At 45.1% G+C, this 21,291-nt stretch overlaps 1 protein-coding gene across 9 annotated transcripts in view; it reads left to right on the top strand.

Annotated features, from left to right (window-relative positions):
• The window catches only part of GTF2E1 (general transcription factor IIE subunit 1), a 54,494-nt gene extending 36,806 nt beyond the window's left edge, over window positions 1-17,688 (top strand). For 7 of the 9 annotated variants that reach the window (XM_074593603.1, XM_074593623.1, XM_074593613.1 and 4 more), the window contains 3 exons: window positions 7,379-7,580; window positions 12,359-12,606; window positions 15,951-17,688. In XM_074593603.1, coding sequence (XP_074449704.1) covers window positions 7,379-7,580; window positions 12,359-12,606; window positions 15,951-16,381 — 881 coding nt within the window. In that variant the 3' untranslated portion in view covers window positions 16,382-17,688. The remainder of the gene's footprint in view (window positions 1-7,378; window positions 7,581-12,358; window positions 12,607-15,950) is intronic. The other 2 variants (XR_012588195.1, XR_012588194.1) reach the window with 1 other exon arrangement.
• The last annotated feature ends 3,603 nt before the right edge of the window (window positions 17,689-21,291 follow it).

Below are 21,291 nucleotides of genomic sequence, written 5' to 3'. Positions count from 1 at the left end.
ATCAAATACTGGGTTTTGCACTTAATAAATTCATAGAATAAACCTTTTTTGAAGGCTGATTTGGAGGGTACAAGTATATGAGTCTCCATCCCAAACTTGTTATACATGTGGGCTAGACAGTTGAATGCTGCATTTTATCCTCCTGCCTCCACCGTAGAGTCCGGAGTCATGTTGAACAGGTCAGTGAAAGCAAGCTGTTTGCAGGTGAATGATCCTTGCTTGTTCTCTAATTCACCGAAAACTGTCTTAAAACCTTATGGTCTGATACTGAGAAGTATCAGTCTCATTGCTGTTGACTTAGTGGCATTTGTGCTAGAATATGTATGTGCCTAGGAAAAACTGGATCTAGATTTGGGGCATATAAAGTTAAAAGGAATTTTTCTTCATTTTGGGGTCTTGATCTCATTTGTAAACAGTAGATAACACAACTTTCTTAGGAATTCAGATACTGCAGAAAAATTCATAAAGAGATTAAAATCTCTTTTCTGATAACAGTATTACATTATTTGTTCCTAGCCCCATTTCTAGCTGAAGCGATGTGCTTGACATTTTATAAATGTGCGCGCCATACGCTTCCTCACTCATCTGAAGCAGAATTGTGATACAAAAGAAGGTCTAGCAAATTTCAGTTTAGGATGTGATAATAGGATGCGTCAGGCCGCCTTTCATATTGGTTGTTGCTATCCTTCCTGCCCATAATCCTAATTGTATGTGCCTGGTAGTACCTCTTCAGGAAAGGCAGAGAGGAACAGAGGAGATGCTGTATTTTCTTAGCCTATTATGAAGAGAGCTGTCAGGTCTGGGGGCAGGATGCTGTATTTAGCAGTCCACGTTCACGTCTGCTCAGGCCTCATCTGGCGAGTGTCTCGATTTGGTTGCAGTGCCGTTCACAGGGATGCTGCATACCCGGCTTCATACTACAGCCACTGCACTGACCGCCTCCTCTGGGCAGCATCGTCCTGTGGACTTTTCAGATCTCTGCTTTCAGATACCATTCACATGTTCTGGATTTGCTCTGTCACTGTCTGCACTCGATGTTGCGCATCTCAGTTGCAATATACGTTATCTTCTCTATAGTTAGAAATTTTAAAGTAAGACTTTTCAGACTGTTGGGATGGAGCTTGATGCATTTTGGGTTTCAATGGCAAAGCTGGATGTTTTATTACAGATGTGGGGTTAGCAAATCTTCCCAGAATGCTAACATTTCCTACACATGGTCCAGTGTTTGTTCTTGTACCCTAAGGAGCTCTGACAACAGCATCTGTTCTAGCCTATCCCAAACAGGACTAATATAAAAACATACACTTTCTGTGTCACATTTCAAGATAGAGTCAGCCCTGGGCTGTGGAGTGTCCTCAAGAGCTTGAGATCCAGCGGACCATGAAACCTGTCTTAGAAAGATGAGATGTGGCATTACATTTTATGTAACACACTGTGCTCTGTAATTGGCTCTTTTAATGCATGTGTAGAAACACTGAAATACTTGCAAGAGAGAATGGTATTGCTGTGGTGTTCAGGAGACGGATTTTATTGGTGGGTTTCTCTATTTTTTTCCTAAAACAGCCGGGGTTTTGGAGGTCAAATGAGAATACAAATGTACTTCGGACTGTCGGTCTGCAATACGGGGAGAAAAGAGAGACGGGGCCAGGGAAGGCTACCGGATAAAATCAACAGGAGACTCATCTTCCCGTGGGGCAGGAGCACATTTTCCACTCCGACACACTGGATTGCTTTCTCCTTGAGATGCTAAGGACAGCTTAATCTGTTTAAGACTGGGAGTCACTAAAGATCAAGAGCTCCTACAGTCTAATCTGCATTATTATTAAACCAGTTAACAAGCAACAGTTTTAACAATTAGCTCTGTGACTAGCTAAGTTCATTAAGGTCATTACAACTCTTTGCTTCAATTTAACCCCTTAGGTTGCTACTTCTAGTAGGTGAGTATCCTTATCATGTAGTGTGGTTTATGTTATGGTTGCTGATGATCCAGGTCTGTTGTAGCCACTCGGGCTACGATTTGTGTCTTTAATGATTCAGGAGAGAAATGCCTGTAGGTGCTGTCATAAACAGTCCTCTATATCTTGAAAATCAATGAGAAATGAAAGGAAGTTAATTACAATTTGTACTGACAGCACTGCCTATTACTTGGGTTGCTAAGTATTTCCATTACATGAGCTTGGATCATTCGTTGGAGGGCAGGCGTGGGAATTGCTCTGTGGATTTTGTTCTGTTCAAAACTCTGTCAAACACTTAATTTATGATGAATTTTTCCTATTCTATGCATCCAACTAAGTTTAAATTGCTTTGGAAAATTTCATCAAAAAACAGTTTGGCCATTTTGAAGAACGGGCTGATGAGAAAATGGAAGAGGAGGCCCGAGAAATGCATATTCCTTTGCCTGTGTTATATTGTTCCGAATGACAGGTTGTACTGCGAAAGGATTTTCCGTCTCTCTGGCTTGAAACAGGAAATTAATCTGATGACCAGGGCTCAAAGTTAGAAACAGAATTAGTTGATCAAAGAGCAGAGAAGCACGGGAGCGGAGACAGGCCGAGATTGGAAAAGAAGGATGGACAGGAAAGTCTGAGAAGTGAGTGAAGCCCAGGCTGAGAAAGCAGGACTAGATAGACCAGGACTTGCTAGCAAGGAGAAAAGGACTGTCAGATTGGGGAAAAGCCTGGAACTGAGGTGGGAGCAGATGGGAAGAGCTGGGTAGGAAACCTCAGGTTTGGGGCTAGCAGGTAGGATAGCAGGTTCCCACAAAGCACATCTCTTCCAAGAAGCTCAACCAGGACCCCGAGGTGTTTCCATTTCATCCTCCTTTTGTTGCCAGGAAGCAATCTGGCAAGGCATCCTGCTCCCTCTGCAGCCGATCCACGCAGCACTAGCAGGTTGTCATCTTCTCTGTTATTTCATTCCATCAAATGGCGAAGGCCTGTGCGGAACTGAGGGTTCCAGGTCTGCAGATCAACCATATGGCTGTCGGCACAGCGTCACATGGCGGGAGACATTTGTCCAGCTTCATGTTGGTAGGAACCTAGGAAACTCCTGTCCTTTCCTCAAGGTCTTAATACTCTCTTTTTAACATCAAATGAAGCACTCGGAGAGTGCTGAAATTAAAGTTGCTTATGCATCCCGTAACATTTTCTCTGTGACTTTTTTTTTCCCCCTCACAAAACATGTGCTTTTCTCGGTGAGAGAGATGAGCTGTGCGCTTATAGTGCACTTTTTGTCTGGCTTGCTGAAGAAGAAGGAAAAATGTGCAGTGTGAGAGTCGGGGAATTACTTGAAGAAAATGGCTGCAAGTAGACACAGGAACATGATCCGATCCTCCAGGCCAGCTTAGTTTCTCTCTGGTGTTGGACTGGTCTCTGTGGTGTGGGACTGGTCAATTTGAGCTTAACTTTTCAAAGGCTATCTTTAGCTGTTGGACCCAACTTGTTTGAGATACCGGATTCTGCAGCCTGAAAGAAGATTGGTGAAAATACTGCACGCTCTTTGGTGAAACAGAAGTTTCAGGAAAGCATTTCTTAGGCATCTCAAATCAAGTACTGCTCAAATCAGCAGCTCCTTCTGAAATTGTGCCATCTGTGCCTTAGCTCACTCTCCACGTAATGGGAATAATGCTACTTCTAAAAGAAGGTTGTGGAAGATTTTGAAAATAAATTAGCTTAATGTTTTGTGATGCGGTTGAGAATAAAGAATTGGGTGAGGATGAAGGCTGGAGGAATAAAAAGGAGCTGAAAGATTCTAGTATAAAGTACAGTGTCATGCACCGAGCATCTAATGCAAGTGTCTCCTATAAACGTGGAGCTCAGCAACTGGAAACTACAAAGGAGGAAGAAAGATCTCGGAGCGTTGCTAGATCTTGTGATAATTGAGGCAGCACTTTCATGATCAGTTACACTGTGATCTTAAAAGGTCTCAGTGGCTATCAGAGAAGCACTAATGCTTTGGGCTTTTGGGAAAACTCATCTGGACACTTCTATATACTTCCAGCTTTACAGCAGAAAGATGAGAGCAAACTGGAGAAAGTGCTCAATGATGGAGGAGGAACGGGTGGCCAGTTTTAAAAGGCAAAGAAAAATGTGTCTTATTGAGCCTTGCAAAATGAAAATGGAGGGATGAGTAAGACAGCAGATCGTAAATATACCTGAAGGATTAACAGCAAGATGGAAGCTAGCTGAGCTGAGGTACGGTTTTTGGCTCAACAGTACATAGGCTTGAAATGAACGGGAATGAGTTTAGGTTGAAAACAAAATAGTTTGTAAGTATCAGAGTAGTGAGAGCCTGAGGCAGCATCCCAAAGGACAGAGTGGGAGAAAGACACCTTGTTGGGCTGGAGATGAGGCTTGAACTCTTTGAGAAGGGTGTGAGCAGGACCTGGGCTGAGACTCACGAGGCTGTAGCCAGTTAAATGCATTAATTATAGCAGATGCAGCATGCACGCTTGGACATCGTGCATGCAATGCGTGTGGGCAGTTGACCTTTTCCTTCTCTCAAGTGAAATCAAGTCATTAGGAATTATCTCTAAATATTCTGGCCCTATACTTCAGAGCCTGAGCTGCTTTAATCTTAGTATGCCTTGGGGAGCCAGATTACCAGCGTATCTGCCCTGGAGAGTCTGGGAGCAGATGAGGAGATCTCTTTCAGATGGCTGGTTTTTAACGTGCAGCCAGAGCGCTCTGTTGAGTGCCTGAGCATATGTGGAAAGGAGGGGATGTATGCGCTCTCCATTAGCATTTCCAAAATGCAGGAAAGCCTCATGTCTGTTCGCTTCAGGATATCTACTTGTCCTGGTTTATGCAGCGTATTTGAATGGAACACTGTCAGTTGTGTAAGGGCTGAAGGAAGAAATACATTGTTGGAGTGGGAACATTGCCATTCTCAGCCTTTGGATGGCCTGCACTTCATGTTTGTCATATGCAGTTCACATCTGTAAGGAACATGTGTCACTGCTGATGTGATGTGCCATGTCATAAAAGCTCTGGTGACAGTTTGTGACCTCTTAAAGTCTAACAAAAGAGGTTTGCAACATATAAATGCCATCTGCCATGGCAAAGCAACTTCCCAGTTCTCTAATCACATATGCCTTTTGTGAAATGCTGCATCACCTCGAAAAAAAATCAGCATATTAATGGAGGAAGCTTGTCATTTCACTTATTCCCAGATTCTTTACATAATTCATCTATTAACTTTTTTTGTTGTTGTTGCTTATTAAGAACCCTGAGGGGTGGAAGTTGCAGCAAATCCATGATAGCTTTAGGAGTTCCGTTTCATTAGAGCTGTATTTACTTTCTGATTTTTTGGTACTCTGAATTGGAACCATTCTCCCTACGATCTTAATCTTTTGCAAATACTCATGGGGTTCACAGATGGAAGCGTGAAAAGTCTGAGCTGTCTCAGGAACATGTAACAGGACTTTGGGCGGGGGGGGTGTAAAAAGAGGAGAGTTTTCCTCATTAAGCTGTGTTTGTTCACTTAGTCCATTATGGGAACTGAGATGTGCTAATTATTTTGATTCAACTTGTTTGCCAATTTGTCACGCCGATAGCCTTAGATGTGGGATAAGGAGACCAAACTTTGGCTTCAATTTTTGCCGGGCTGAGAGCTTATATAATGTATAGTTCTTGAATCAGTAGGGGCCATATTTACAGCCTGAAAAAATAAGCAGAGTGTTTCATGCTTGGATGGGAGAGAAGAGCACTTTACCCACTTATCCTTTACTTTGCATACTGCTGTTGTTGGGTGCTGCAGCTTTTACATGTAGATAAGAAAAACTTTCTAAAGAGAGAGTCTATTGCAGGAAATGTGTACATATTACAGGCCACATATACAACACACTCACATTAATTTATGAGTAACAATGAGCAAAAGCTACATCAGATGGTTCCAAGGTAGAAAACTGCATCTCTACAGACTGTGATGAGAGGCAACAGATCTACCTCCTGTCATAAACAGTGCTTTTGTTTGTTTTCCAAGAAGCGCGCAGGCATTGTCTAGCCCTCACAGCCATCAGTGAAGAAGTTAGGTCTGTTTTTATCGCTGTCTTACAGGCAGAGAAAAAGGTACACTGAAAAATGAAGTGACAAGACTAGCAAATCTGTGTAAGCAGCAAAACAAGATACCAGAAGCCCTGGCTTGCCTGCCTGTCTCATTACATCATGCCCGTGTGCCCTGGGCAAACCCCATTCTTTCGACTGTGTTTGTACATAGCATCGGTGATATAGCAGGCTCCAATACCGATTGAATACTGATTTTTAGACATAAGCTTATCATTTCCCTGATTTAAGTAAAAAGAACTTTTCCTTTCTTCATTGGGGTATTGAAGGATGATGCTAGATGTGTATAGGTGTCACAGAACGGATAAATTTAAAAAAAATCACACAGGGACAAGAGAAATTGAGAAGCCTGTGAGCATTGTTCTGGATGTAAGTGTTCTGAGGAGGCAGAGGTACATTCTCAGTCCAGCACTTGCAAGGATAAGTCATTACACTCTGCTGCTCCTTTCGTCGTGGACCATATGGTAAGGTCCTACTGTGCATGTACTGCCCTAAGGGTCCTACTCGCAGGTGGAGCGATGAAACTGAAAAGCCTGCTGTTCAGGAGTTCGGTAGGTTTTTTGTAACTGCATTGCCATACAGCCATTTCAGTTGCCTTCCTGATTGACCTGTTTTTATAGATCCCGATGAGGTCTGAAAAACGAGCTTATTCTTAATTGCCATTCATACAATTCTTATCTTGCCATTCTTAATTTCAAGAAGTGAATAAAGGGGTTAGGTGCGATAAGTTTTTACATTTGCTGCTCTGCAGTAATGACAATTTCGCATGTTTTGACCCCGAAACAAAAGGAGAAGCCGTCTTTTTTGCATTAGTTGCAGAGTGAAAATGGTTATACTAGCAGTTACTGCAGAGTGGTTGGTGCAGTGTAAAACTTCACCCTGCTTCATTGTGAAATTAGCCTGTTCGTGTGGCCTGGGAGATACCAGTGCAAGCACCTGAAACAGGTATTTGAACTTCTAAGAGTATATTGTGAAGCTTCTTATCACAGCCCAGTCGTAATTGACATTCAAAATGTGCAGCAAGAAAGAGGGAGTGAGATTAGGAGATGTCTCAGCAGAGGTACTGCAGCCTATCTGGGCTTTTCAGAACAAGAAACTGTACCCAACTGGGCATCACTGGATGGCATCAAAATGCTTGCTTTGTTTTCTGCTTAAATAATAACCAGGTACACTGTGTGTGGGAAGGGATTGTCAGGGGAGGAAAAGCTCTTTAGCGTCAAGCTAAAAAACCAGCAAAGCACTGCTGTTTGAAAGACTGTATAAAAAGCAGGGCCTGTTGCTTTCCTTCCAATGCTTTGCAACTTTTTTTGTTTTAGGAACTTTCCGCTGTACTTTCTGTGAGACTGAAGTGGAAGAAGATGAGTCGGCGATGCCCAAAAAGGATGCAAGGACACTCGTGGCAAGATTTAATGAGCAGATTGAGCCCATCTATGCGCTGCTTCGTGAGACAGAAGACGTTAACTTAGCTTATGAAATCCTCGAGCCAGAACCCACCGAGATTCCTGCCCTGAAGCAGAGGTGGGAATGGGCCTGGTCTTCTCTCACTGCGCTGCTTTCTTGTAGTGTGTTTGCCTGCTCTGTGAGGCTTTCCCAAACCTTGCGCAGCCTCTGGCTGCATTGAGGACTTGTTCAGCACCAACTGTGCAAGCAACTGACGGATTCCCCAAGGAGTGTGTGGTTTATAAGGAGACAAAGGGCAAGAACCATTCTTTACTAAACAAGGCAGATGACTTTTTTTCTTGTCAGCCTCCTGCGTGTAGTTTTCCGTGGGGTGGGGTACTCAAATTACCTGCTGCTTGCTGTGCTGTAGCTGGTATGTATATCAAGCCCTTGCCCCAGTATGCAAGAAATGCAAACTGCAGCCATTTGGGAAAGCTCTGAAGGTGCCATCTACGTTGTCTTCTTTCTCTCAAACCCTTGTCTTTCATCTATTCCTTTTGCTTTTACCCAGCTTTTGAAACTAAGCTATCTGCATTCTACAATTTGCACTTCAAATCCACATGTAACAACATTCTAGTTCAGAGGCATTACTTGTAATAAGGGTATTTTTTTCTTCTGATTTTCTCCTACTTGTTACACACCTCTTCTTTTCGGGAGGAGACCATGTTACATTTAAAAACTCTTTAAAATGTTCTTACCCATGGGAAGTGACACTTTCTTTCAGAACATTCCTAGCTGTACAAAAACAGATGATGTTTAAATAATGCAGAAAGATGTGGGGAGCTGTCAGTTTTGTCAGCTGTGTGAAATGTGATGCACTTCTCTGTGTTTAAAAAAAAATAATTAAACACAAGATGGGGGGGAATGTACCATGAGGGGAAGCATTCCCACAGTGCCTTGGGGTGCTTGGCTTTAGTTAATGTGAGAGCAAGCAGGATACTTTTTTTCTCTCAAGCTAACCTTGAGAGAGAATGTTCCTCATATATTCATGCCAGACAGTTTCTAATTAATATAATAAAAAGTTCTTTTCTATTCATAGTCTTTTTCTAGCCAAGAAGGTAGCTAATTTTCCTCATAATTCTGATAGAAAAACAGAAGCAATATAGCGAGGGGAGGAGATTTTTCCCAAGGTCACTCAACATGTCTTTGGTGATATGGGGAGTCTTTGAAGCCGTTATGCCCAAGCTGAATCACTAGACTTTGCTTTAAAAACCCATTTGAGTAGTAGAACTGGGATAACCCCACCAAAAAGAGAGCGATTTCTCAGTCTTCCTCTTCTGCGCACAGGAAATTATCACAGCAGAAGCCTGGTGCAGTCCCGTGATTAAATAGCAGCACCCACTTACTTGACTCTTAAATACTTAAAAAACACTGTAAATGATTAATTACTCTGTGCAAGGAATGACAAAATAAATAGGCGGCTTTTTAAATGCTTACTTGAATACAACTTGCTTCAGTATATTTGTGATTTAATTATTTATTAACTCATTAATTCAAAGCAGCTAATTGCATGAAAGCACTGCTGTGAGATTATTTTTTTTTTTAAAGTGCCAAACCCTGGGTTATTTATTCCCTCCATTTTTATGGAGTCTTGAGTGTCTGAAATCATTGACAAAACTGACATTTGGTGATTCTGAAACAAGCAGAAAAGGTCATGCATCATCTCTTTGCACTGACACAGGCAACTGCATGTGTTTTCAGAAGAGTTACAGCTCTAAGCGACCACACTGACGTTGCATAACTGTCAGTCACCTGCCGTGGGAAACTAGGCAGGTTGTCATTTATATCTTTCTAGGAGGCCGTTAATTTTCTTAATCTTGGCAGAGCATGAATTAGCCCCACAGGTTTCAAAATAAACCTGCTTTTTACCTAAGCCCTTCTCTGTGGTTTTCTGAAACAGATGGATTATAATATCCCTCTGTTTTCTTCTGTCAAAATTGCATGATTTTATATAACAAAAATCTTCGCAGAATTAATCTTCTGTGGTCATGCTATCAAGGACCATGGGTTGTCTGCTGTGAATTTGAAGCTCTTAAAAGCAGCTAAGTGAAAAAGTGCTTTATTTCAAACACAGCACAAAAAGAGTTATCCCCATTATGCGGAACCTTTTCTTAATAGGCTGGGCAGGATTGAGATGAAAATTTCAAGTTGTTTCCCCATTGCACAGCATGGTTTCTGTGGGCCATACCTCAGCTATGTCAAGGATTATTTATGTCACCTTTAAAGGCAGCTAACCACTCATTAAGGGATTTACATCAGGGTAAAACAACTGATGGGTAACAGAGCAAATGTAGCCACATCTGGGCCACTGAGCTGACACCGTCTGAGTAGTTCCTAGTTGCAGGATGGCTGTGCAAAGTCTAGACCTAAGAGGGGGAAAGCAGATCTTGGATCTGAGAGAGACAGAGAGAGATGTAAGAGTGCACTCCCTTCATCTGCTCTGTGCTGCCTGTAAGGCAGCTCGCGCGTCTGGCCTTTTGCTGGTGCCTGATCCATGGTGTTTAATCCCGCACTTCGAAAAAGCGTTGCTGAACAGGAAGATCTCTTCTGGCAGTAGGTCTTGAGGGGTTGCTGACTCCTACCACCAGTGTTGTTGAAGATGCAGTTCCACAAACAAGGAAGTAAACTGAGACACGTTTGCAAAGCTCACCAGGGTTTGAAAGTAGAAAGTGTCTACATGGTTCCACCTAAGTGTGGGACTTTGCAGTAGTTGGCTTAAACTAATCCATGCTGTAGGTGTCTCTTAGGGTTGTTACTTTCATTTTTGAAATGTTCCTAACGTTGTGGAGTAAGTGTTTTGCTGCTAAATGATACCGCATAGGAAAAAAGTCCATTTCAGGCACGCTTACGGGGACCTCTGTGCAAGAGTATTATTAGGCAGTTCCTGGCCCTGCTGAGTATTCAGCTGTCACGCTGCAGTCGTGGGGAGGGAGAGCTTGAGGGAGAGCTGCATTGTGTATCTTGTGAGGAAAGTGGATTACATAAAATCGTCAGGGAAACGCTAGTTAGAGATTTCTATTGTGTGGGAAGCAGAGTGGTGCTTTTCACAGAACACACGCCTGTCTTGGAGAGCTGAAAGGTACCAACACTTGAAATAACACACTGGGAAGAAGGTCTCTGTGTGGTTCCTTAGGTTACGTAAGCAATACATGTGCACCAGTCTTCTGCCCCAAAATTCAAGGCTGATGTGAAGCTGTCTTAGTGGGGCTGGCTGCAGGAGAGAACCGGCTAGTGTGTGGACACATGCGAAAACCAATGCTGTGAAGTATTTTGCTAACAGACCCCAGCAAGCTCGCTATTGGGAGGCTGTGCACAGCCCTCAATCCAAACTCCGGCTGAACGCACCAATACTTTTTATGTGGAGAAGCGAGATGATCACCTACCTGCTTATTTTCCTCTCACTGTTCACCCCAAAAAATCCATCAGAATTAGCTCATCAAGCAGTGGTTCAGTCCTTGCTGAATTAAAGAAATTGCATATTACTCAGGTCTTCTTCAACTACAACCTTATTTTAAGCTTCTCAGTTGGAAGAGAGGTCATGGGTACATAGCAGTGTCTGAACTGTGCTCGCTGACAACTTCTGGCAGCTGAGCTGGCAGCAGAGCCGGGATGCTGTGGGTATCCTTGATGGATTTGCTTTGGACAAGAGGAGGAGTCTAGACAGGTCTCTTACCCGTGAAAAGCCTTAGGTACTACTGGCAGTCAGATGACTGAAATTATATGGCTGAGGGCGGGTGCGGTCTGCAGCGGATCTGTTTCTCCGAGAAGATGAAATATGATTTTGAATTAGAGGAACGGTCACATTTGGCTTTCCCCCACCTGGAAAGCAGTGAGTTTCCATTCATCTGCTTTCCCTGATCAATGCATATGTAGCAGCACAGACCAGAGAGAGTATTTTAGGCTCATTGCCATTACTGTGCAGAAAATACTCCACCTGATGTCCTCTTTCCATCAGATCCAAGCAGGAATGTTTCTTTTCTCCATCAGTCTCCTGAGTTAGAAGGGAGCCTGGAGGAAAATGTGCTGGCTGCAGCTTCTCTCAGAAAACAAAGGAGGGCTAGGCTTTGACTGTTGTACCCTTCGCATCGGTCATCGCCTTTCATTCTCCAGCTTTTCCACAATGAAGACAGTTCTGTCTTGCCTCCTCCCACACAGCATCACCACACAAAGCCCTTTGCCCAGCCCTAGCTAGTCCTCTGGTTTGAATGTGCCCTCTCATCTTTCTTCTCCTCTGCCTGGACTCCCCAGTACTCCCACAGCTGTGGATAGTACAGATCTCCTGTGCAACACAGGAGACGTGACATACCATGCGCACTGTCACTCACAATTGAAGCAAGGGTTTGAACTGTGTTTTTCATGGTGAGTTAACTCCTTCATGAGTCCCGTGATTAATAATGGTTCACAGATCTGAGCATGCTGGGTCTCTGCCTATCATCTGACTTGTTTAAACCTGGGTGCTTTTTTTATGCAGTATATGGTTGCTGTGTGAAGGCCTTTTCCAAACGCCAGATTACTGTTTGACTATGTTTTGCTGCTGTGGCTTTTATTTCAGGGTATTCTGGGATTTTATGTTTTTACATAGGTGCGTTAGAAGCCTTAGTGCTGTCTCTTCTTTTCAGTGTCTGTGGAGGAAGTTGCCATAGCCTCATGTAGGGTTTCCCATTAGAGAACCCCCAACCAAAGTTCCCCAAACCAGCAAGCTGGTGTAGAAATTCCTGGCACTATGTGTTAGACATGAGAATGCAAGTTCTCAGTGCAGATCATGGAAGATAACTAATCATGGTATGTGTTGTAATGCTGGCCAAGAAGGGGCTTGTTCTGAATGTTCTGTTTTTATATCTTTGACTTCTATGTAGCAAGGAACGTGCAGCTGGTGCTGGTTCAGGCACAGCAGCTGGCCTTGCAGGTGGACACCATCGGGAAGCATGGACTACAAAAGGACCATCGTATGAGGACTTGTATACCCAGAACGTTGTCATCAGCATGGAGGACCAGGAGGATCTTAACCGGTCTGCAAATGAAGGAAAGCCAGCCAGAGAGAGGCCAATTTGGCTACGGGAGAGCACAGTGCAGGGGGCTTATGACCCTGATGAGATCAAAGATGGTAAGAAAATTCACAAGGCAAAAGTACTGCTCTGCTTATGTGATGCTCTTAAAGTGCTGGCAAAAATATGTTTCCCTGTGTGTGTACAGCTGCTGCTCCCAACACTCCAGATTTTGGCTGCTCCCCTCTGCTGTGCAAAGCACCTGTGTGTAGGTAGATGTAAAAAATCCTGATTTATTAGATCCAGGATTGAAATCTAGGTCAGTAAAGCCGAGTTGCCCACAAAATTGTTTGTGGGCTTCTAAAATGTTAATTATCTGTTACATCTTCAACCTTGAGTGTTTATTACTTTTGGATGAAGGTCTTTCAATTTCATCTAGAAAGATGCCTGCCTAATAGGTCACTGCTGAAAAATAACATTTATTAACATTCGGTCATTCTGAAGCCTACTGAATCTACCAGCAGTGGTTTTGTGCTCCCAGCCTTCTTATTGCCAATTGGTTTTGAAAATGTGTTTTATATGAAGAATATGTCAGAAATACAGCTTCTGGAAGTACAATAGGAAGGTATGTTACCATGGCAAGTGAGTCTTTATTGCTTTCTGTTTGGTTCTCATTATGTTTGCTTTTATTTTCATTCATGTTGGGGTCAGGTTGTCCATAGACTATAGTCAAGATCTTGTAACTGCTCGTAGAAACATTCTGCTTTGTTAAGTGTACTATTTCAGCTTACACACTAAAAATAGGAAATAGAGACTTTTTATTATTTGTACGGGAGTGAATCAATAGATATGATCTTCCAAGTTGTCTGAGGATTATAGACTGAAACTTTTGATGCCCTAGGAAGAGAAGATGGTAAAAGGGGACCGCATGTATCCCTGCATGAGACCCTGGAACCAGTGCAGTGCTCAGGAGAGGAGTGGAGTACGTAGGTGTAGCAGAACTGAAGAAAAGGGACGGTAAAATGTCTGTAACGTCCTTCAAACATACAGATCCCAGAACATTTTCCAAATAGATTAAATAAAGTGAGGTGATTGAAACAACCTCCTCCTGCAGTCTGTAGCAGATGTTGTTGTTACTCACCAGCCATAGTGAGTTCTCATCCCATTTTTCTGCTAGACATTCAATTCACCTGTAGTTTTAAATTGGCTGCTTGAGATGATGTTTGGTGTACACAGCATAAATGTTCCTCAGATGCCACTGAAGGACATGGAGGGGGAGTGAGTATATCTCCTTACAGCATGATGGCATCGCTGCTTAACCTTCACCACTGCTGGAGACCAAAGAGGGGGCTTGTGGAAATGGCCTGAAAGTGCTGCTGCAACGCATTTCGATAGCTCATGGATGACATAAACAGGGAGGAAGGAAACTTGGGACTGTTGACAGAAAAGACCCATGGTGTTTAATTCACTGCTTGGATCTGGCAGGAACAGTTCTTGCAAGCAAGACACAGCCCCACGCCTGAGCCGCAAAGTCGGACTTTGTGGAGGTACTCCAGGCTGTGGTCACTTCACAGCTCTCAATGTGATGAGCTACAACATTATCTCACAGGGATGCTCTCTAATAGCCTCTTAGGTTCCACAGTCACGAGCAACAAGCTGAGCACAAGGCTGCCAACACAACGCCTTCATTCTTCCTTTCTTTCAAGATTTGTGCCAGTGCATTAATAATAGTGGTTTCAGCCATCACCCATCACTACAACTTCATTTACAATAAAAACACGAGTCCAGTGAAGCTAGGGGTGGGTCTTTTGGCCTTTATTTTACCACAGGAAAGGAGTGACCACAAACTCCCCCTGGCTTTTAGTGCTAAATGCAGAGCTTACTTCCCAAGTTCACCTGTTTCTCATCATTTTTTTCATTTCATAAGGATGAAAAATAACCGGTGCATTTTTGACCCTGGGGGAAAGGCTTGGGTGCCAACTGCCTGGATGTGATGCTGAAATCATGAGGGTCCTGGTCTTGGAGAAGCGGGCAAGTGGCATTAAAGTATGAGGGCAGAATGCCATCGCCTCAGCTCCAGCAATTGTTCGTAGGCAGCATCTGAGGTGCAAGAGAGAAAGTTTGCTATGGGGATGTCTGTCCTGCTTTTTAGGCCTTGTTTTTACATAAGGTTATCTGTATTTCAGTTTTTCTCCTGGGGTTGTTTATTTCCATACTGCCTGTAGTTTTATTGGTGCTGGGTGGACTCACAGTCCTGTCATCAAATGTAGGATTAAGAGACGTTTTCTGCAGAACGCCACTTTTTGAACAGAATTTTACCTTTTGAATCTGTGTACCCTGCCTACCCAAGTCATGCCAAACCCTCCCAGCTATTGTACAGCCAAGCTTACTGAAAGAGGAGCACAGGCCGGGTGTCTGTCTGCTGGGAAACGGCAGTCCCCTTCGAATAAGAGGTCCAGGTAAGCAGCCAGAGAGGCTGGCTGGGCTGTGTTTCAGCTTGGAGGGCAGGAGCTGGTTTAACGCAGGCTTCCACGCTGTGCTGCGCAGCTTGGCTGCAGGCTGTAGCCTGCATCTGCTTCACAAGATAGATCCTGCTCGCTACCACCGTGTTCCAGTAATGAGCGGTAATGAGCTTTTCCCCTTCCTGCCTCATAGGTGCACCTCTGAGCTTACCAGGCACAGCTACTTTGAATGTTGTTTTATAACACATGGTTTCCGCAATATTCCCTGTCTGCCTGGATTCATCTGCTGCTCCGTCTTAATCCTTAGAGATGAGGAGCTTGACAGGGCAGGGCCTGGTTTTGGTTCTGTGTTTATGGTCTGTGCCAGCAACACCCCATGGTCTTCATCACCACCACAAGTCCTCCAGGCTGTGGTCATACAACCTGTAAATTAAGGGGCAAAAAGGAAGGAAACAGGCTGTGCTTGTTCATCTGTGAAACAGCACTGAGATACTTGCTGTATCTGACAAGCATCATCATTAGGTGCGTGGTCTCGGTATCTGTAGCTCTGACAAGTGTCATCATTGAGTGCACAGTCTGAGTATCTGAAAGCCCAGATTTTGGTCCCAAGGACTACACTCTGCTGTACATTGACGAAAGGGTATCAGCCCAGCTGAGGGGTGCCTGAGTTGGGCACCTCCTTGGAGGGTCTTTTCCAGGTGCCTGCCCATCATGCGTTTGTTGTCTTCTCTTGTGATGTGCTTCTGGCTGAGACTATTAGCTGGGAGCCACAGTGACTCCAGGCCTCCCAGCTCCTAGGAAATGTCAACACTTGCTCTGCTGTTATGAGCAAAAACCTAACTATCTCTGTCTTTTAAGGGAGAGGAAGAGCTGGCATAGAGAAAGGATGTGACTTGCCCAAGCGTGCTCAGTGGCGGTAATTAATACGGGTCCAGAAGGCCTTCAGGGCCGTCACCCAGATCTCTATGCGGAAATGATCATTCCCTTGTGTCTCTTCCCAGGGAGCCGGGATCTGGATGCCTTCCAGGAGCGTGAGGAGGGCCGGGCAGCTCTGGATGATAATGAGGAGGTGATGCGTGCCCTGCTTATCCACGAGAAGAAGACACCTTCTGCTTCAACAGTCACTGTCGGAGGTGCTGCTCCTCTCTCCGGTGCCAACGCTAGTGACTCCGAGAGCGAGACAAGCGAGTCGGAGGAGGAATCCCCTCCCCGCGCTCCCACCACAGCCACCACAACATACGGGCTAGAGGATGAGGATGAGGATGAAGAGTTTGAGGTGGTGGCAGAGGACCCCACTGTCACAGTGGCTGGGCGTCCGCACTCCTACAGCCAAGTGAGCCAGCGCCCTGAGCTGGTGGCCCAGATGACGCCAGAAGAAAAAGAAGTTTACATAGCCATGGGGCGACGCATGTTTGAGGATATGTTTGATTAACTGCTTCCTGCCATGGCATTTTTTTAAAAGTGACTTTTTAAGCCAGAGACTCCCTAGTAAAACAGAAGACTGAAGTGCATCTTTCCTCCCCTGTGCACAGGGATATTGGGGCTTGGGACTGCTAATCTCGGGCATCTTGCCCGCCAGAGAGGGGGAGCAGGAAGGCTGCATGTGCCAAAACAGGTAGAGGAGGACAAATCTCAGAAGTGAGGATGCTTGCAAGGTAAAAATCTGCTTCAGGGTGCCCTGCACGGGCACTGCTTTAACATTCTCCAAGGCCCCAGCAGCTGCCTCTCCCCGATTGCTTTGAGTTGATTTTTGTTGCAGATCCTAGTGAAGTCCACACCCCTGCCCTCAGAGGACCCGAGTGCTCCGTGGTCTCACCAAAGTGCTCTGCAGAGGAGGGTGTAAGTAACGTTACAGCTGCCTGTGCTCAAGGAGAGGGAAGCACTCATCTGCTGATGGCAAGCTTGGGCCAGAGTTGTAGCCGACCTCCTGCCAGCGGCCACTGGAATGGCTATTTCCAAGCAGCCCTGTGGGCAGCAACCTTTTCTTGCTCCCATTCGCTCCTTACTAGGTCTTGGCACCTCAAGGTCAGGTGTAACTTAAAGCATGCAGAGTGAAAGCCTTGGCAAGCACACAGTCACTCATTTCCAGTGTAATGAAAGCCCTCCATGGATCTGAGCTGTCAGAGCGCTCCGGCTTATCAGGAGATACCTTCATTTTTCCAGTATTGCTGCCTGTCGCTTCTGCCTGGCCCTGTCCGAACTCCAGTGTTGCAGATGGTTCGTAGTGGGCAGGGCCACAGTCAGGCAGTGCCAGAGAAATAGCATAGCTAGTTTTTATTTGCAGTCACACCAGGGCTGTATCATTTTAATAGGAATTATGCAATTTTGAGTTCTGCTTCGGCACTCTTTTACCATAGAAGAACATTCATTAGTGCCTACAGAGCAATATCGTATTTTTAATGTTTTTCTCTTTCAACTGAAAATGTTGTTTTTTTAAAATTCTTGTGTTTTCCTATCCAGTACTACAATAAAATAAAATGATAAAAGAATTTTGTGTTCCAGAGGGTAGGGGCAGTATTATGTACTGTTCAATTTACATGGGCGGCATGAATTTGCTGTTCACTGAGACTGTAAATCTGTTTTATACTAACTATGCTTTCTATGTTCTGCTAACCTTGTAATGCCTCCTTTGTGGTTTTATTTTCAGCTTCTTGATATTTTGGACCCCCGTCTTTTTTTAAATAGTGTTTAAATTTGCTTTTAAGTCATTTTAAAGAGGAATAAATAAAGAGAAACTTCTCCCCTTTGTCATCTTCCAGTTTGTCATCTGCCTAGTTGGCAATGTTGCTTGCCTTATCATTTTGATTTACTCTATTCAAGAAAAAAACCACACAGTTTGAGGCTCTCCGTTGGGGGAAGGCCTATTTGAAATCCCACTGCACATTGTTTCTCCTTACTAGAACTTCCTTGAATGCCTCCTGGAATCTCCTGCGCTTCCGGGAAGGATGTTTCATTACACCGATGCTGTAGGGGAGGCCCTTTTTGATCAGCACTTCCACTCCTTTCCCCCTTCCTCCAGGGAAGCATAGGTTGATGGCAGAGGTCTCACAGACATTGTATCGCTGGTTCGAATGGTACTTTTGTGTAGACAGAATTCCAAGATCTGCTATCAAGCTTCTAGATATCAAGCCCCAGAGCTGGTAAGTCAGATTCGGCGATCAGCTAACAGAAAAAAAGTGCTGCACCAATTCTGTCTAGATTTAATCTGGTTGAATTCAAGGTTAACGCTGGAGAAAAGCAGGAAGGTTTACAAGGAGCCAAAGACAGAAACTGAGAACGAATCCTGAACACAGTACCAGGTACTCATGCTTGTAACTCACTAGTGGTTTATACTGAGTTTTCAGTCTGCAAAATCAAACTGTAGCTTTATTAAAGCTTTGGTGAAGAAATAATGGGTTTTACTAAAAGAGCACTTACACTGCATCTATATCCAGCATAATCATCTATAAAGTCGTGGTTTTACTTAATGAACACCTTTAATTGTGGTTTGTACGGCAGCTGTAATTTTTGTCGTTCAGCAAGGCATGTCCTGCACGTGAGGGAATCGGTGCGGTGGTTTGTAGGGCAAGCCTTCCGCCTTTCCTCCACCACATGCAGCCCTCAGGAGGACTGGCAAGGTCAAGATCCACGAGCAGATGCCGTCATTGTTTCCTTCCATTTTTAACAGCTTCTGGCTCTTGGAAAGGATGGCTGCTCTGCTCTGTTGTAGCCAGTTAGGGCTGTTGTCAAAGGACAACTATGTGCTGCTGCTGCCCTGTCATGACAAGCAGTGCTTGAACGAAAAGGAACAAGTACAATCGATGGTGCCATTTTTTAATTTTTTTTTTTTCTTTTTGCAATTGAAGCAGGGCTCTGCACACATGCCAGGAGAGGAAGAGCAGTGGCTGCTGCAAGCAAAGCCAGCCACTGCCTGGGAGCTTGGTGCTAATGCAAGGGATAAAGCCATCAATTCTGAGGAAGGCCCCAGCCGTTTCCTCTGGCTGCTGGGCCGCATGTGCTGCATTAACGCTAACCCAGTAACACCCTGAGTGTGGTCGAGCGCTGAAGCCTTCCTGGGTGAATGTTCTGTCTAAACCCATTCAAACCAGTTTCTGTGTCTGCTTTCAGCCTGAAACGCGTTTTATCTGATGAGTGCACTTGAGGCCAGGGCACTGCAGCTCAGGCTGGAAAGAAAAACGCATTTCTTGAGCTGCTCGTACTCCTCTCCCCAAAGGTCAGAGGCCCTGGGTGCTTTTCCCAGCTTGGGGAGAGCTGCCTCTGTCCCCACTCCCATTGCGCGTCAGGAAAAACACAGTGGAGTTATGTCCTCCCTGGCCCAGCACAGAGCAGGCCAGAGCAGATCAATGAAGATGCTGATGGAGGGGAAGAGCACTATCAACGCTGGAAAACAAGAATGTTTTAAATTTTTATACTAAGCTCCCAAACATCGTCTTCCTCCATCCAACTCTTCCTGTGTTGCTGCCTCCTTCAAACAGACTCAGATTAAACAGACTCCTGCGCTGTGAGAGTCGAGGGATTTGAAGATCCCCTGGAGGAAGGGCAGAAAAATAGCATCATCTCTTCCCTGAGACATCTAAGGCGCCCTGCCTCGGTGATGCCTGCAGCGCCTGGGCGTGCTGCGGGGAAGTTTGACAGGGGCCTGAGGGGAGAAGCAGCCAGCTGTGCTTGGGTCTCTGTCTCCCACCGTGCCCCCATCGGAGGAGGGAGAAAATTGCCTCAGGAATCAAACACAAAAGAAAGCCTTCACGGAAATGGAAAGGTTATGAGCAGGTGGAAGGACATGTCAGCAGCAGGGCAAGCCAGCGGGCTGTCCAGTGTGCTCTCCTGGGTGGTTTGTGGAGAAGCAGCAGCAGCAACCCCGTTCCTCTGCTCTGGTATGTGTTGACATAAAGCAGTGAGGCTGTGGGCTCCGTCCCTTGGAGAAGTGTCACGCAGGGCTGCAAAAATTGCTCTGGGCTGTTCTAGGGCTGGTATTGCCTTATCCTGCTGGAAGCCCTGGGCAAGGTAACCGTGTTCCTAGCTTGTCCACAGGAGGCTTTGCGGTATTGATCTAAGCACGGACAGCCAAGGATCCCTAAGCATCACGATACACTCCAGTTTAAAGTGTATTGACTGTGAGTCAACACAGCCTCTTCTCCAGGAGCTGGGGCTGAAGAGTAGCTTCTGTCTGCTGAGCTGCTTCCAGAATAAGGATCAATATTTATAAAGTCTAAGGAGATCATCGCTCGTGCAGTCTTGACAGGAGGCGTAGCCAGATGCTTGAAGCTGTTTAAGATGCGGTTGCACAGGGAGTCGTGGAGAGGCCGCTGCCTAAAAAGAGTGGGGAGCGATGTCTGAGTGCTGGTGCTCCTGGAAAGCTGCCTGCCTGCTCCCTCCTAGCAGAGAGCAGAGCACCGGCAGCGCCGGGCTGGCCGGGACTACAACCCCGTCACTATGGCAGAGCTATTTTCTCTCTCTTCCAAAGTTATCCAGGCAAATCTGGGCTCTTGCCTGTTCGGGATACCTAAATGAGCTGCCAGAAGGTGGTTTCTTATTTACCAGCATTAATTAGATTGAGAGAGAGAATGAACCTAATTTATATTTAAACAAAAATCAGATTTTGGAAGTGCCTGCTGTACCATCAAAAAACATATTAAGGACAGTGACTATTTGTGCAGCCATCCTGGAAGCAGTAGACAGAGAGTCTCTGAACAAGATGCTTTAAATATAACAGGTATTTTTTGCTTAAAATATGTTTCTGACCTAAATATAATTCAATTTCCATCCCTTTGAACAGTTTGATGCTAATGAACCAGCCAGGGATGGCAGAGAGGAGGCTGAGCCAGCCGCATCGGAAGCGACTCGGCTCCACTGCAGTGCGTTAAGAGACCCTGCGTGCGCTTCACCCCGGCTGCACGCAGCGACGAATGCGCAAATCTCTGCCGAGAGCTGGCCACAGGCAGCAGGAGGAAACCTTGGGCTGCTCAGCCGGAGGAACAGGCAGGGATCCAGCCTGAAAATTAAGGCTGATCAAATATTGTTCCACGAGCATTAACGTCTGCGTACAAAAAAAGGTGCGTCTGGCAAGGAGGAAAAATCACATCTCCTGCAGATTCGATTAAAGCCCTGACGTACTGCTTCTGCTTATTTTTCACCTGGAATCCGTATCGCCAGCCTCTGCCATCCCATTACTTGCTGGGAGAAGGCAGGTGAGCAGTGCTAATTTTGCAGTGAGCTAAAATTGTACGTAGAGCTGAGAAGCCTGGCTCACCGGGTAAAGGGATCCTCTTAGTCTTAAAAACATTCCTTTTTCTGCGCTTCTGACAGCGGAAGTCTGCCTGATCCAATGCCAAATTTGCCAGG

The sequence above is a fragment of the Larus michahellis genome, chromosome 1 (assembly GCF_964199755.1).
Source record: "Larus michahellis chromosome 1, bLarMic1.1, whole genome shotgun sequence".
NCBI lineage: Eukaryota > Metazoa > Chordata > Aves > Charadriiformes > Laridae > Larus > Larus michahellis.
Note: the sequence above shows the minus strand (reverse complement) of the source record. Positions and strands in the feature narration are given on the sequence as shown.